At 44.7% G+C, this 17,780-nt stretch overlaps 1 protein-coding gene across 1 annotated transcript in view; it reads left to right on the forward strand.

Annotated features, from left to right (window-relative positions):
• Positions 1-58: 58 nt before the first annotated feature.
• The window catches only part of CFAP61 (cilia and flagella associated protein 61), a 244,628-nt gene continuing 226,906 nt past the window's right edge, over positions 59-17,780 (forward strand). Inside the window, exons 1-6 of the mRNA XM_061126429.1 lie at positions 59-106; positions 2,482-2,632; positions 8,068-8,218; positions 12,005-12,081; positions 13,714-13,781; positions 14,377-14,503. Coding sequence (XP_060982412.1) covers positions 2,490-2,632; positions 8,068-8,218; positions 12,005-12,081; positions 13,714-13,781; positions 14,377-14,503 — 566 coding nt within the window. The 5' untranslated portion in view covers positions 59-106; positions 2,482-2,489. The remainder of the gene's footprint in view (positions 107-2,481; positions 2,633-8,067; positions 8,219-12,004; positions 12,082-13,713; positions 13,782-14,376; positions 14,504-17,780) is intronic.

The following is a 17,780-nucleotide window of genomic DNA, read 5'->3' on the forward strand; positions in this document are numbered from 1 at the left end:
GGGCGACTTTTGACCGCTCTTCCGCGCCGTGACGGCGTCAACGTCGTTTCTGTGGTAACCGGGCTGCGCGTCCTCTTCTGAGCCCGGGACTCTCTGGGAGTTGCAGGTGAGGTGAGGCGTGCTGGCTGTCCGCCGAGAGGCGGGCAGAATCCGGGGCTTCAGGGGCGCATCCTCAGGTCGCCTCTGGGATTGGGATGACCGTGCGAGGACGGGTGGATCCTTGAAGCCGCGGTATCCCGCAAGGGGACAGGAACCCGGCTCCCGTGCGGATACTCGAGGGCGGGGGTGGGGTAGAAAACTACCATTCCTGGCATGCCTAGCGGCAAGCTGCCAAGCTCCTCGGCCGCCCTGAGCTGGGGTGCATTCTGGGCTTTGTATTCCAGAATGGTCAACTGCCCCTTGGTTTCTGGACAGTTGTGACCAAATAATTCTATGGCTTATAACTGAAAGTAACTGAGGGAATTTTAAAGTCAGATAACAGAAAAAAGTGAAAATAAGTCATCAGAGTACTAGCAAATAATCCAGCCTTATAATATCAGATAAACAATATATCAATATTGAATAATATCAGATAAACAGATATTTAAATTTTTCTGTCATTGTATCTTAATGTCAATTTTCTTAGCGCCAGTGCGCTAAACTTTTGTTGTTATTGAGTCGCGAATTCAGGTCCGACTCTTTGCGACCTCATGGACTGTAGCACACCAGGCTTCTCTGTCCTCCACTATCTCCTGTAATTTGCTCAAATTTATGTCCGTTGAGTCAGTGATTCCATCTAACCATCTCACCCTCTGCCACCCCCTTTTCCGTTTGCCTTCAATCTTTCCCAGCATCAGGTCTTTTCCACTGACTTGGCTCTTTGCGTCTAGTGGCCAAAGTACTGGAGCTTCAGCTTCAGTCCTTCCAATAAACATTCAGGGTTGATTTCCTTTAGGATTGACTGGTTTGATCTCCATGCAGTCCAAGGGACTCTCAAGAGGCTTGTCCAGCACCACAAGTCGAAAACATAAATTCTCCGGTGCTCAGCCTTCCTTATGGTCCAGCTCTCAAATCTGTGCATGTCTATGGAGAAAACCATAGCTTTGACCATAGAGACATTTGTTGGCAAAGTGATATCTCTGCTTTTTAATATACTGTCTAGGTTTGTCACAGCTTTCCTTTCAAGGAGCAAGACACTTTTAATTTCATGGCTGCAGTCATCATCCTGTAGTGATTTTGGAGCCCGAGGAAAAAAAAATCTGTCACTGCTTCCACGTTTTCCCCTTCTATTTGTCACGAAGTGATGGGACTGGATGCCATGTTTTTTTAATGTTGAGATTCAAGCCAGCTTTTTCACTCTCCTCTTTCATCCTCATCAAGAGGCTCTTTAGTTCCTCTTCACTTTCTGGCATTCAGTCCAGTTCAGTTTCTCAGTTGTGTCCGACTCTTTGCGACCCCATGAACCACAGCATGCCAGGCCTCCCTGTCCATCACCAACTCCCGGAGTCCACCCAAACCCATGTTCATTGAGTCAGTGAAGCCACCCAACCATCTCATCCTCTGTCATCCCCTTCTCCTCCTGCCCTCAATCTTTCCCAGCATCAGGGTCTTTTCCCATGAGTCAGCTCTTCGCATGAGGTGGCCAAAGTATTGGAGTTTCAGCTTCAGCATCAGTCCTTCCAATGAACGCCCAGGACTGATCTCCTTTAGGATGGACTGGTTGGATCTCCTTGCAGCCCATGGGACTCTCAAGAGTCTTCTCCAACACCACAGTTCAAAAGCATCAGTTCTTCGGCTCTCAGCTTTCTTTATAGTCCAACTCTCACATCCACACATGACCACTGGAAAAACCGTAGCATTGACTAGATGGAACTTTGTCAGCTAAGAAATGTCTCTGCTTTTTAATATGCTCTCTAGGTTGGTCATAACTTTCCTTCCAAGGAGTAAGCGTCTTTTAATTTCATGGCTGCAGTCACCATCTGCAGTGATTTTGGAGCCCCAAAAAATAAAGTCAGCCACTGTTTCCACTGTTTGCCCATCTGTTTGCCATGATGTGATGGGACCGGATACCATGATCTTAGTTTTCTGAATGTTGAGCTTTAAGCCAACTTTTTCACTCTCCTCCTTCACTTTCATCAAGACGCTCTTTAGTTGACCATGGTGGCTGATGAGGACCCTGAATCAGTAAATAATTCCTTTCAATGTTCTTCAGTCCTATTGTTTGAATACTTTTAAAGCAGCTTTGTGGAAAACAAAAAATATCATTGCAATTACTTCTAGCCAGGCCAGTTCTCAGATACTTCATTTTCCTGGAGAGATACGTGTCAGCTAGTTTTGGGGGACAGTTGTCATAGCCTACGCCCAGGGGAGATGTATCCCACCAACCATGCTCACCCTGACCACAGGAAGACTGAAGGAATGTCCCATTTTTGTAAATATGTAGCTAGATTGGCTCATCATCTCAGCTTAACAGTGGGCTGTTTTTCTCTCTTTTGGGGACAGGATCAAAAATGGCAGTACTCACTTCTCCAAGAGGAAAAGTGGAAGTGGTACATTGCCGAAGAACAGAGTCACAGGATATTTACTGTATCAAAAACCTCATTAGAAAATTTACCCAGAAGCTCTTTGGAAATCTTAATATCATCTATCTTCTGTAAGTATGTCGCCAAGGGGCTCCACTCCTTTGTCCTCACAGGGCTTATGGCAAGGAAACAGACAGCAGGAAAGTCTGCCCTACTGAGAAGAAGGTGTCTGGGAACAGCCATCACTAAGTCCCATAACAAACATAAAAATTGGAAAGATTTCTCACAGCTTTTGGATTCAGGCAAACTTGAGTCCAAATCTCGACTGCCTCACCTACCAGTAGAGTCACTTGAAGGCAAGTTAATAATATTAGCTACCGGTATTGAGAATTTATTTTCCTTCAGACTCCGTGCTTTGCCAACACCGTCTTGTTTAATTCTGAGGTAGCCACTGTCATGCCTGTTTTTACAGATGAGAAAGTGGAGGTCCACCCAAGGTCCAGCAGTTAGTAGGTGACAAAGCCTGAATGTGCTCTCAGCCACTTCTGTTGATCTGTTCTTTAAACTTCGAATTAGGCATAGATTTTTTTTTTAGAAAAGATCTTTTTTCTCCCTGTTTTGTTTTTGGACACTAGAGTATGAATATAGGGCTTCCCTGGTGGCTCAGATGATAAAGAATCCACTTGCAATGCAGGAAACCTGGGTTCAATCCCTGGGCTGAGAAGGAAATAGCTACCCACTCCAGTGTTCTTGCCTGGAAAATCAATGGACAGAGGAGCCTGGTGGGGTACAGTTCATCGGGTCGCAAAGAGTCGACATGACTGAGCGACTAACACATAGAAATATCCTATAATCAGCTCCTCATTATTTTTATTGAGCATGTTAAGAGATAGCTCAGTATTTTGGATCTCATAAAGCTTCAGATTAAATGCAATCGAAATGTTTAAACTAGGCCAGCCTAAGACATTAAAATTTACAGCTTCTGATCACCACACTGATGAATGTAATGTAAATTTGGCATAGTTTTGTTGGAGGGCAGTAGGGCAATATGTATAAAAGCTTTAAAAATATGTATACCAATGAAATTATTTCTCTTTTTTGGCATTATGATGGATTAAACACCTTAATGATGTCCTCTGGATGGAAACATGTTGATATACACTCACTCACACACACACACACACACACACACACACACACAGAGTAAGGACTATTCTGAGAAAGTTGTCAGAATGAAATCAGAAACTTCAAGACAACAGCAGGAACCCATGCCACTTTCTCCTTGAGGATTTTTTGCTACATTCTAGAAACTCACACTTCTGTTTTGACAGGTTTGCAAGGAACAGAATTTAAATACTCCCTACACTTCAGTAGGGAAGTATTAGATTTCTTTGTATAAAATTATATTGTTTGTAGGGATGAAGGAGACATAAACCCACTGCATAAAAGTAAGGAAACTTGGCCATTTCAACCTCAGCATGAATAAAAGGGTTGGGAGGAGGAATAAAGCTCCCCTGCAAAAGCTTCAAAACGTCCTAAATAATGGATGCATTTTCAGACAACCAAAACTAAGTTAATTTACCCATAGACTGAATAAATAAAGGCAGTGGAAAATTTGATTAAAAGTGGTTATAGGTTAGTACTGTATATAGGAGACTGCTGAAATAAATGCAGATCAGGTCTGAAAGGGTGGAGCTTCAGCTTAGACTTCAAATAATACTCACAGATAAGGTTCCAAGGAACATGAACTCACAGTTAAAAATCACAACACACACACACAAAAAAAATCACAAAAAAAATACACAAGGAGACAGTCACCATTAGTGAGAATCAAAGACAAAAACTATACAGGAGAACCAGACTCAAAGACTTCAGATATTAAGTCACAAAATATAAAACAACTATACTATGTCTAAAGTGAAAAGGTATGTTTTAGAAGACATAAAATGAAAAATGAGTATTGAAAAAGTCTCATAGACCATCTAGAAAGAAATAGAGTTAAAATTAAAAGCTCAGTGGATGAATTAAGCATCATAATAGACACAGGTGAAGACAGAAGTAGTGAACTGGAGGATCAATAAAAATAGATTACCTGGAATTCAGCACAAAGAGAGACAAAACATAAAAATGGGATACTTAACAATTAGGTATGATCAGACTTCTAGAAGAACATAATAGAAAGTGGAAGAGTCAATATTTGAAGAGATAATGGCTGAGAACTTTCCAGAATTGTTGAAAAGCACACATTCTTACAGAAAACTCCATGAATTCTAAATAGGAAAAATGCACAGAGAATTCTACAACTAACCACATCATAGTGAAACGGCAAAACACCAAAGCTAAAGAGAAGACCTGGAAAATACCTGTAGAGAAAAAAGAAGTTGCCTGCAAACAACTAAAAATTAGTCTAATGATAATTCTTACTAGCAACAATGGTACCCAGAAGACAGTGAAATGTTGGAGAGCAAATAACATCAAACTAGAATTTATACCTAGTGAAACAATGTTTCAATACTTATGGAAAAAAATGAATGAATTTTTTAGATAAACAAAAACTAGTTTATCAGTTATTTTACTGGTAGACTCTGAATTAAGGAAATTCCTCAGAACATACTCTAAGCAGAAGGAAGAATATCTCGGCTGGAAAAACCCCAGATAAAAGAAGGAAAGTAAAGGAAAATATGTATAAATATGAAAAAGAATCTAGCTTGTATGAAACAGTAACATTGACTAATCTAATATAGATACTGACTATAAATGGTAAGTTATAAAATGTAAATAATGAGTTAGATAAAATACAGGACAAAAATAGCTGATAAATTGGGGGTCGTGTGATTAGATTAAAAGTAGCTTTAAGGATTTGTTGAGGAGGAGGGTTTGGTAGCTAGTATTCAGAGGTGTTCCCCCTACCTCCCACCATCCACACACCCTCCATCAAGTCCTTTTCAAGTCTCTTCTTGTCCTGAGTCAGGGCTGGCCCTGTGTATAGAAATCAGCAACAGGGATGCTCTATGACTTCAAGTCTAGACTGTAAGAAGTCTGCAGCTTCCACTGCTCTCTGAGATGCTCCCTCTTGAAACCCAGATGCCACGCTGTTAAAGGCTCAAGTCACAGGGCTACATGCAGGTTGTCTCACCTGACAGCCTTGGCTGAGCTCTTAGCCAATAACCAGCACCAACTGCTAACAGTGTGAGTGGAACCATTCTAGACATTGGATATTCAGTGGACTCCAGCTATCTGCACCACTTGACTGCCATCATCTGAGAGACCTCCACCAAAAACTGCTCAATCAAAACCAGCTAGCCCACAGAACCATGAGAAATGATAAAAAATCATTGTTTGGAGCCTAGGGGTGGTTTGGTACATGTCAGTTGATAACTGGAACAGAGGGTAAAGACTTTGTTAGAAATGTGTGTTAACTTGGGGTAGTATAATCATTAAAGGATAGGCATAGAAATTATACCTGCTGATCTATAGAGGGGAAAATTGAACAGGAAACTAATAAGAAACCAGAATCTAAAAGAAGGCGAGAAAAGAGGAAGAAAAAAGAAACAGAAAGCATAGAACACATTAAAATCACAAATAATAGGATGATTGAAAAAAGTTCTGTATATCGGTAATCAAAATAAGTGTATCTGAACAAAATTCTTCAGTTAAAATGTAAAGGTGAGTGGATTGGCTGAAAACAGAACAAAACAAATAGCAGTCATGTTTTACATATGAGGCATACCTAAGGTATAAAAAGTCACAGAAGGATTTAAAGTTGAAGTATTGGGGAGAAAAGGTACATGGAGCCCTGTTTCACTCTTGCTCCTTAACGAGGCAGAAAATGGGACCCCTTTTTCACCAAGATTTTCACCAAATACAGTTAAGTAAAACCAGTACTGGCTGAACTTAAATTCCTTAAACCTATTGAGTAAATGGAGCACTGCTCTAATGGAAAGAACTCTGATTTCGATTGCTGGTAACATCTTTGAACTTTAATATGTTTTGGTGAAATATATACATGTGCACACATGTGTGTGTATATATTTTTTAAGGGCTCCTTTGGCTTGGATTTGGCTTATTACAAAGGATAATTTTAAACCAGCTTTAAAGGCACATGCCTTCTCCCTCTACCTTTTCCCTCCTCTCCCACTTTCACTCCCATCATGATTTTTATCTGTCCTATAGAGGACCTATTTGCTAAACAGTAATAAGTGGAAATTGTATATAATAATGATTTGCTGCCAAAGTTACTTTTTGCAGTCAGGCTCTTTGGGAACTGCAGTGCATTTTCCCACTGAAATAAAGTTATTGGTGGCTGGCTTCTTAGGCCACCCCAGAAAAGCCTATCTAATCTATACTGTCTGTGCGATATAGCACTGTGCTAATTGTGCTGCAGAACACCACCACCACCCTAGGTTCCCATGGATAAGTGCATTTCAACTTCTAATTGGGATTCCAGGAACACCTTTCCTTTCCTTCACTGAAGGGATGGTGGCTGCCCGGTCCCAGGTCTTGCCCACTTCCTCCTCTACCATCTTCATCACCACCATCACTGATGCTCACTGATCAAGGTCAAGGTCAATGGTCCTGTGCCCTTGACCATTCTCATCCGGGTTAGAGTGAAGACTCTCAGTGTGAAGTCATAGGTCATGGCTCTGGGAGCCTGGAGCAGGGGAGCCCAGAGGACAGGACCTGGAGGGAGCCCTGCAAGAGTAGAATAAGGGGCAGGGACCTCAGTGAATTAGATGGGAGAAGCTTGGGGGGGAGCTGCCTCTCCTGCTAATGAACATCCTCTGTGGATCCCATGTTCTCAAGACCTGAGGGCAGCCAGCTGCAGAGCTTGGGCCAAGAGCTTGGACCGTGTTGGGAGTCCCCTGTGGCTAAGTGTTGTGACTTCCTGTGAGACAGGATGGTGGCTGGAGGTACTGAGATTGGTGTCCAAGCACAGTGTCTCCCTAAGGTGCCCACAGCTCTGGTGGTACCAGATCTGATTCAAGTGATTTTGACTCTAATCATGTAGAGCAGTTTTTGTGTTAAATGTCATATCTTCATTTTTATAGTTAGCTTCTACTTATAGGAAGGGATACTGGTTTTCCTTTTATGATAGTAATGTAAAACTTGTTATTGAAATAGACTCATTGCAGCCAAAAGTGAACTGGCTTAAAGAAAATAATGAAGTGTAGGAAGTGCATGTGTGTGAGAGACTCACAGGGGTCAGTTGGCCATCCTAAACGTGTGTTTTGGCCAGCACGATGAAGCTGGCAACATGGAGAGCATGCAGAAGTCTGCATTCAATGTTTCCCCCGCCTGTCTCCAAGGGAGGATACTGGGCATCTTATATCATAGACATAGCACCTTTCTCAGGAAGCGTAACTTTCTGTAGAGATGTGGTTGATAGCGCCAGGTGTCCTGAAAGATGTTCCACAGATGCTGCCTCATCGCTGCCACTTCTCTGAAAGGTGGTCACACCTGACACAGTGGGTGCTGAACTCCGGGAACCCAAGGTAGGAGAAAATGACATCTCTTCCTCTCACGGTTGGTACCTTCTTCACGTGTGCAATTCAAACCATTTCCACAGGGAGAAAGCAAACCTTGCCATCACCCTCCACAATGACCAAGAGGAGATCATGGCCCAGGCCACCTTCCTGGATTACCCCAACTGGAATATCGCCACGCAGGACGATTGGGTGTCCGTGTTCCGGGAGCTGGACAGTGACATACCATGCACAGTGAGTGACCACACGTGTCGTTTGTGAGAGCAGCCTGAATTTCTGAGGAAAGTCCTGTGTTTGCGTGTGGATCACCTCAGTTTTCAGACTGAGCAATTCAAAGGTCATGACAGAAAGTATGTGACATCATGACAGATAAACATAAACGTAGGTGGTGGAGGGGGAAGGGGAGTCTGGGAGCAAGAGGCCTCTGAGGAGGACCTGGGGGAGGAAGGAATTAGCAGAGCAGCAGAACTCTGCTTCCCACATCTCCATGCTCTGTGCCCACGTCTCTGACCTGCCTGGTGGGCACCTACCATTTACACCATCTACTCCTGAAATATTGGCAATAGAGTCTCAGGTTCAAGTCATGCTCTATAATTTTTAAAGTGCCCTTGTGGGCTCCGGCTCATTTGACGTCTTTCAGTTGCAGACACAGGACACCCTGTGGACCCACAGGAGCCCGGTCGGCGGGTCCCAGGGAAGTGGGGCTTTGGGAGGGGTGCCCAGCCTGAGCTGACCCTGCCTCGGCTGCCAGAGCCAGGCCCATGTCAGGCCCCAGCTGCTGGGGAGTGTCAGAAGCTGCAACCATGGAGTTCAAGAGTGTGTCCCCAGAATCCTGGGGAACGGCAGTCACGTGCACGGGTGGATTGGAGCACACACACAAACACGCCCAGCCAGCACATTGGCTACCCAGCATCTGTCCATCCAGATGCAGCCTCCCCCTCATCCCCTGTGGTCCCCTCTGCCCACCACCCTGTGCTCTCCTGGTCCCCATTGTCAGGAAAGTGATCCCAAACTTGGAAATAGGCCAAAAAGATCTGCTCGGTCAGGGCTTGTACCTTTGATTGATTTTCTATTGACTGAGCCATTTTCCAGTTCTTCAGGAGCAGTGATTAGCTTGTAGATTTGGGTCCATTTGAGATGTAAGTCACTTCTGTCTGGTGGAAGAGATAACCTCAAAGGTCACCATTTCTGACTCTGCGGGACAGAAACTCTTTGTATCTAGCCAGGCAATCTTCTAACAATTTCCTCATTAAACTGTCTGAAGACAGCTTCTCAAGTGCAATGAATCATTTTTTTGGTTGTTGTTGGTTTGTTTTTAATCATCTCGCTGGTTGCTTTCTGAATTGATGCATTGAATCAATCTCTGATATTTGCACTTTGTCTTTGCATTAGGGTTGTGATTTTACTGTCTCAAAAATTATAAATTAACCCGATTCTTCATAAATTCTTTCCCCTTCTATTCCTCTTCTTGTTCTTTTAAGATTGTTTTCTTTTTCAACTACTTCCTTCGATAGTGTCAGAGCTGAGTTTTCCTGTATGGTATGCCAGCCATGTGCAGCTACTGGGAACCTGAAATGTGGCTAGTTTGAATTGAGATGAACTATGTGTATAAACAGTATATTAAAAAGCAGAGACGTTACTTTGCCAACAAAGGTCCATCTAGTCAAAGCTATGGTTTTTCCCCTAGTCGTGTATGGATGTAAGTTGGACTATAAAGAAAGCTGAGCACCAAAGAATTGATGCTTTTGAACTGTGGTGTTGGAGAAGACTCTTGAGAGTCCCTTGGACAGCAAAGAGGTCCAACTAGTCCATCCTAAAGGAGATCAGTCCTGAATATTCATTGGAAGGACTGATGCTGAAGCTGAAACTCCAATACTTTGGCCACCTGATTCAAAGAATCAGGAAAAGACCCTGATGCTGGGGAAGACTGAAGGCAGGAGGAGAAGGGGACAACAGAGGATGAGATGGTTGGATGTCACCGACTTGATGGACATGAGTTTGAGCAAACTCCGGGAGATGGTGATGGACAGGGAAGCCTGGCGTGCTGCAGTCCATGAGGTCTCAAAGAGTCAGACACGACTGAGTGACTGAACTGAACTGAACTGATGCGACATACTCAGGACATCAAACACTCAGTAGGAAAAAAAAGAGTGTAAAATATCTTGTTGAGAAGTTTTATACTGACTGACTGCTTCTTAAAAGGGTAATAATTTGAATATATTTGATTGAATAAAATATATTAAAATTAGTTTAACCTGTTTACTCCTTTTTAAAAAATATATCTAGTAGAAAATTGAAAATTACTTATGTACCTAGCATTTGTGGCTTGAATTATCTTCCTATTGTTTAGCATAGGTATAGACCTTTATGGCTTAATGTATTACCTACCCCAGGGGTATCTGCAACTGAAATAATGGTTTTTATCTTAAAGCTGAGGAATAAATATTGAACTGTAATATTCTTGATGGAAGAAAAAATTTGGGAAATACACCAGCCAAGTGATAAGCCATGTACCGTAAGCCAAGTCCTGCTCAGAATATAAAAGATGCCGTGGGGTTAGGCGAGTCTGTGCACAGGAAGTGCTCACACTGTGATGTTAACCTTGTCACTCACTGTCCCTGGTGGCATCTGGATTCTGGAGTTTGCGTTGTTTACCTTTGGGGAATTTTCAAGCTCATGAACTAAACTCATGATTATTCTCTCACCGTTGTACACCTGATAAGCTCCTTCTGAGTGTTCCAAGGGCACGTGCCACCCAACAGGAGGGGAGACCAAGGCACAGACATGCCAGTGGTTACCCAAGGCCACCTATGAAATTGCTCGGGAAACAGACACAGAAGAGCTGCTGTGTCTGGACTGAGGTACAGGCACTGCCTTCCCCTCACCACTCAGCTACCTCCCATTTGCATCATCTCGAGAATTTGAGGGTTTGCCAGTAAGCACAGGGGCACAGAGCCGAGCAGACCAGTGTGGGGATGCACAGAACAGCTGAGAAGTCTTTAGTGCAACTGTGTTGTACCGGAGAAATTGATGCCACATTGTAAATCAACTGTGTGCTCAGTGGCTCAGTCGCGTCTGACTCTGTGACCCCATGGACTGTAACCCACCAGGCTCCTCTGTCCATGGGATTTTCCAAGCAAGAATACTGGAGTGGGTTTCCATTTCCTCCTCCAGGGGATCTTCCCAACCCATGGGTCGAACCTGAGTCTCCTGTGTCCCCTGCATTGCTGTTGGATTCTTTACCACTGAACCATCAGGGATGCCCCCAAATCAACAATATACTTTGATAGAACTTTTTTCAAAAGCTATGGGGCAGAGCTCTTTTAAAACCCTAAAATCTTACCCTGAGAGTCATAGTAGAATCTTTGCTGCTTTGTTTTCCCCCTCAGGTTCTCTGGATCCTGAGAGTAGGGTTAGATTCTGACTCTGGGAATGTGGAACGAAACAAGCCATCAGATTCATAATCAGGGCATCTGCCTCCCACCCTGCAAGTTCAGGAGAAACTCTTTCCCTTGGGTGTCACTTGAACAGAGCAGCAGCTGCTGACCCGGGAGTCCCAGGATTGTCTTTCATTAGGCAGCAGCCGCCCAGGACAAGACCATGGAGTTCACAGTCGGTTTCACTCCCATGTAGGCGTGCCCCTGCCACGTGGCTGGAAGTGAGGCGGGAGGAAGGGCCGGATGGAAGCTGTCCCTTTCCTTGAATAAGTCCAAGCTAAATGGCAACCCACTCCAGGACCCTTGCCTGGAAAATCCCATGAATGGAGGAGCCTGGCAGGCTACAGTCCATGGGGTCGCAAGAGTCGGAGGACTTCACAGGATGACAGAAAGTGGCTTGAACCCTGCCTGGGTGTTTTTAGACACAAAGTTTCATCATTTTAGACAAAAAGTTTCTTCATTTTAGACACAGTTTCCCCCACCAGCACCAGGCAGCTCTGGGCTGTGCCCACCTCCAGACCTTCCCCCCACCCCTCCCCTTGCTCTGACTCAGCCTCTAACCGTGTCCTGTTTCCTTCTGCAGCCTCTGAACACACTTTTCATGCACCTCTTTGTGGCCGTGGACGAGTATTCTGTTGGCTGTTGCAAAGAGATTATTCGGTGAGTGGCCACCGCATCACAGACGGTGATGTTGAGTGCTGGTAGCAGCATCGCAGACAAGACTTGCCCCTGTCTCTATCGTGTCTTTAAGTATCTGGATAGTTCAGAGATATTTTTTTGAACTAAAGTTTAGGTTGCTTTTTTTTTTTAAACTTTTTATTTTGTGTTGGGTGTATAGCCAATAAACAATGTTGTGACAGGCTTGCCATACACATACATGATAGATAGTTTAAAAATATTTTTAAAGGTCCTAATTCTTTGAGGTGTTCAGTTTGCTTTCCGGCTCTAGTAAAGCATTTCCTCTGAGCAGCAGTGTAATTTCTGAAAGAAAACAATCCTTCTTTTAAATGGATGCCTTTAACTGCCACCACTGGAGGCAAACAGGTCGGACCGTCCTTTGGGAAAACATGGATTTGGGGGAAGAAAGGAAAGAAAAAGGTCACAGGCTTGGATGTTTGTAAAAATAGTTTCCCCCAATCTTATCCTGAGACATGTTATTAACAGGACAACTGGCAGAACATCGTGAGTAACAGGTCATGGGGAAACATGACCCGCTGAGTTCCCGAGGTGGATCCCTGACATTTGGGGGTGGTGGCCTCTGTAATGTCACACCAGAACCTCCAGACGCCAGGGCAAAGGTTAATCTCAGCAGAAATCTGGTACACTGCATGGACATGGTGCCTTGATTCTTGCCACCTCCATGGAACAGATACAAAAGGAGGCCTTTTGGAATCCAGAGAAAAGCAGAGAAGAGAAAGGAATTGTAGGCTCCCTTTGCCGGTGGGGAGCAGAGCGCCCGGGTGCATCTATGAATGTCTCATTTTTGTAGTGAAGGCATGTGTCTCACTCAGGTGCTGATCTCAGAGACACAGCCGTCAGTGGTCCTGAAGAGAGATCTTACTTCATTCCCTGCCCAGGAACTGAACCTGGGTAGCCTGGATGAAAACCAGGAATCCTAGCCACCAGACCCAGAGGGTCTGGAGGCTAAGAAGCAAAGTGACCCTGGCTCTTTCCCCATTCGAAAGCAAGAATGTTTCAAGGAGGCAAAAGCTGTAAAAATAGGTACAAAGTTTATTACTAAAGAGGGCAGCTTCACATGTGGGGGAGCACACAGATTATTGAACAGTTTATTGAAGGCAGAAACAAGGCGGGGCATACCTGGAGGGGGGTCCTGAATGAGGAAAGCAGTGAAGAGGTGCTTTAAAGCACTTGTAATGGGCAGTCCTTCCAGATCTTTGTTTACAGTTGGCCAATTACCTTGTTTCTTTCCTCACTCCTGACTGGTCCTAGGACCCTCCCCAAGATGCATGTGCAGCTTTTTTCTAAAGTAGATCCCACTGTAGAGGCCTGGGGTGCATGTTCCCTTTTTGACCCCCTTTTAGAAGGCTTCCTGCACATGTGGGAACAGGGAAGTCTTCCTTGACCTCAGGAGTGGTCATCTTATCTCTTTACTTTAGCAGAGCTCAGCTTCTGCCACTAGCTTTGTCCTTGGAGTTCTGGGTGGGGACACAGCTTGAATTTTACTCCCTTTGACAGACACCAGCTGTCTGGCCCTGAGGCCCATCTATCTCCTACCTCAGTGGCTCATGAGGTCACCTTATTGACACCCCGACCTTCTCTTACCCTCACCAGGACTGTGTTCAAGGCGGTGCCGGACCTGCACTTCGTGTTCCTCATCGTGCCATCCTGCATGAGCCTCGGTAAGGCCTCCTCCACCACGTCCTAGCTCCAGGAGCTGAGACAGGAATGGGGCATCGAGGATGGGACATAAAAATGGTCTCCAGGTCCTTGAGACGTAACATGCCCATCTGATTGTAACAATTAAAACACATGTTACATATGTAGGGAATCTAGAAAAATGATACTGAAGACCTTATTTACAGGGCAGGAATGGAGAAACAGACATAGAGAATCGACTTATGGACATGGGGAGAGGGGAGGAGAGGGTGAGATGTATGGAAAGAGTAACATGGAAACTTACATTACCATATGTGAAATAGTCAACGGGAATTTGTTGAATGGCTCAGGAAACTCAAACAGGGCTCTGTGTCAGCCTAGGGGGTGGGATGGGGAGGGAGATGGGAGGGAGGTTCAAAAGGGAGGGGATATATGTATACCTATGGCTGATTCAGGTTGAGGTTTGGCAGAAAACAACAGAATTCTGTAAAGCAATTATTCTTCAATTAAAAAAACAAAACAAACAACACATGTTAGAGTGAAAGCTTCATTTTTCTCGAAGCCCTAAAGTTACTTCTTGGTAAATCCAGGCCTCATTTCTTTGTCTCTGGGATTTAGGCTCCACTCTCATAACCGTGTTCAGCCAAGTGGGGTGTGTCCCGAGCCTGACGAATGATGAGGACTTTGCCGTGCATGTGTGTCACAGGCAAAACCACTACCCTCAGCTGCACATCCGCAAAGCCAGGTAAGACGGGTGCCAGGCCTCCTGTTTCCGAAGCACTTACCCTGACAGTTACTTCGCATGCGTGCGAGCTCAGTAGCTTCAGTCATGTCTGACTCTTTGCGACCTCATGGACTGTAACCCGCCAGACTCCACTGTCCATGGCATTCTCCAGGCAAGAATATTGGAGTGGGTCGCCGTGCCCTCCTCCAGGGGATCTTCCCGACCCAGCAACTGAACCCGCATCTCTTATGTCTCCTGAATTGGCAGGCGAGTTCTTTACCACTAGTGACAGCTGGGAAGCCCAACAGTTACCTTACAGAGAGTTTAAAAATCGCCAGTTCTTACTGTGAGTGATTATAGCTTGAATGAAATTACTTTAGAATACCCAGGAACTTTCATTCGTTTGGAGGTGATTAGAGTTCCCCTTGATGACATAATAGGATTGCATGTTTGAGAGTCATTTGGTGCCATGTGGTCAGTGAAGCTGTGCATTTACTACTTAAAAGTTTCTAAAGACAGATCCCATATTTGACTTTTTGTTTTGATGTGGAACTTTTTTTAAGTTTTTATTGAATTTGTTGCAGTATTGCTTCTGCTTTATGTTTTGGTCTTTTGGCCAGGAGACATGTAGGATCTTAGCTCCCCGCCCAGGGATCAAACCCACACCCCTACATTGGAAGGCCAAGTCCCATCCACAGGACTGCTAGGGAAATATGGAACCACCATATTTGTTGGTTTTGCTTGTTTGTTGCATTTTTCCATGTGCTTTGTTTGTTTCTGGTGTTGCCCAACTGTATATGGGATCTTAGTTCTCCAGAAAGAAACTGAAAGTGAAGTTGCTCGGTCATGTCCGACTCTTTGCGGCCCCATGGACTGTACCTGCCAGGCTCCTCCATCCATGGGATTTTCCAGGCAAGGTTACTGGAGTGGGTTGCCATTCCCTTCTCCAGGGGATCTTCCCAACCCAGGGATCGAACCTGGGTCTCCTGCATTGCAGGCAGACTCTTTACCGTCTGAGCCACAAGGGGGCTTCAGGGATCAAACCCTCACCCCCCTGCATTGGAAGCATGAAGTGCTAACCACTGAACTCCCAGGGAAGTTCATGGTTTTTTTTGTGGGGGGGGGGGGTGGGGGGGGTTGGCCACACCATGTAGCTTGCAGGCTCTCCGTTCCCCAGCCAGGAATTGAGTCCATGCCCCTTGCAGTGGAAGGATGGAGTCCTAACTACTATACTGCTAGAGAATTCCCATCATTGCCATATTGGATAAGTACTCGGTTTCTTTAGAAAGTATAAAATCTCAATTTTTAAAAAGCAAGAGTCTCTTGGACTACAAGGAGATCAAACCAGTCAATCCTAAAGAAAATCAACGCTGAACATTCAGGGAGAGCCTACTATTTACCAGGCATGTAGTATTATGAATTTGTAATAATGACATCAGGTGGATGTAAATCTTGATTTTGGTTTTACTCCTCTCCAGATGAGTTAACTTAAACAAGGAACTGGGCCTCTGCAAGCCATGGTTTCATGTCTGTCAGTGGATGTGAAGATACTTTATGCCACGTGGGACTGTTGTAGTGATGGGATGAGCTGACAGAAATCAGGCATTCGGCACCCTGCCAGTCACACGTAGGTGCTCAAGAAAATTGAACATTATTACTACCATTGTTAGAGTTAAGTGGGGGAGACAGATCCACTTACAAGCTGTAATGCTTCGTAGCCTGGAGGAGGGAAGGACAGAGAGGGATCAAGATAGCTTCATACCACCCCCAGGCTCTCCGAAATATAAATATCCACCACACTGCAGTCCCTCTGTGCAATGGATACTACGCAGCAAGGAAATGGAATAAACTATAGATATACACAATAGCGGGCTTCCCAGGTGGGTCAATGGGTAAAGAATCCACCTTCAATGCAGGAGACACAGGTGATGTAGATTTGATCCCTGGGTTGGGAAGATCCTCTGGAGGAGGGCATGGCAACCCACTCCAGTATTCTTGCCTGGAGAATTCCATAGACAGAGGAGCCTGGAGGGGTACAGTCCTTGGGGTCACAAAGAGTCAGACAGGACTAAAGTGACTGAGCACATACGCAGACACAATAGCATGAACCGGGCTCAGAAAGTTTATGCTGAACGAAAGAAGACAGACATGGAAACAAAGACTGTCTGCTGTTTGTATGATGTAGAAAATGGCAGAAGCCAGATCAACAGATGCCTCTGGCAGAGGCAAGAGTATGGTGGAGGGACAGGATAGGGAGACCATGCTCTGTGGATTGATGAGGGTGCATGCAGCTGTCAGAAGTCATCAACTTTGGATACCTGTGCATTTTACACTATGTTACTGTACCTCAGTGGGGGAAATGTAAATGAAAAAGAGGCTTCACAGAGAAGGTAGCCTCTGACTCTAGTCAGGGGGGATGAGCAGAGTTCAGCCAGATGGGCACGATGGGCAAAGGCATGAAGGCAAGAGAGCATCAGGCAGGTGGGCAGGTATGATGAAGCACGCGACAGTGATGAGCAGACTTCAACTCAGAGCCAGCAGGGAGCACTGAAGAAAGACATGGTGTGGACTGTATGTCAAAGAATAACGGGCCTTCCTGTGGTCAGTGGCTTGCAGGGGAGGGGCACAGGACAGTCTGGCCAAGAGTGGTGCTGGCTAGAATTCAGGCAGTGACCAGTCAGAGGTCCAGGTCACGGAATGGACCAAGGCAGGTGCATAGCTGCAAAGAAATGATTGAGAGGGAGGGTGCAGTTTGGTTGCCAGTTGTATAGAGGAGTTGAAGAATGAGAACAAGTTGACGGTGATGCGGGATTTTCAAGGTTAGTGGGGGATGGTATATTCTTGCCATCTCTTCTTAATATCTTCTGCTTCTGTTAGATCCATACCATTTATGTCCTTTATTGTGCCCATCTTTGCATGAAATGTTCCCTTGATATCTCTAATTTTCTTGAAGAGACCTCTAGTCTTTCCCATTCTACTGTTTTCCTCTATTTCTTTGCACTGATCACCGAGGAAGGCTTTCTTATTTCTCCTTGATATTCTTTGGAACGCTGCATTCCAATGGGTATATCCTTCCTTTTCTCCTTTGCCTTTCACTTCTCTTCTTTTCACGACTGTTTGTAAGGCCTCCTCAGACAGACATTTTGTTTTTTTGCATTTCTTTTTCTTGGGGATGGTCTTGATCCCTGCCTCCTGTACAATGTCACGAACCTACTTCCATAGTTCTTCAGGCACTCTATCGGATCTAATTCCTTGAATCTATCTATTTGTCACTTCCACTGTATAATCCTAAGGGATT

The sequence above is a fragment of the Dama dama genome, chromosome 23 (genome assembly GCF_033118175.1).
Source record: "Dama dama isolate Ldn47 chromosome 23, ASM3311817v1, whole genome shotgun sequence".
NCBI classification, from domain to species: Eukaryota; Metazoa; Chordata; class Mammalia; order Artiodactyla; family Cervidae; genus Dama; species Dama dama.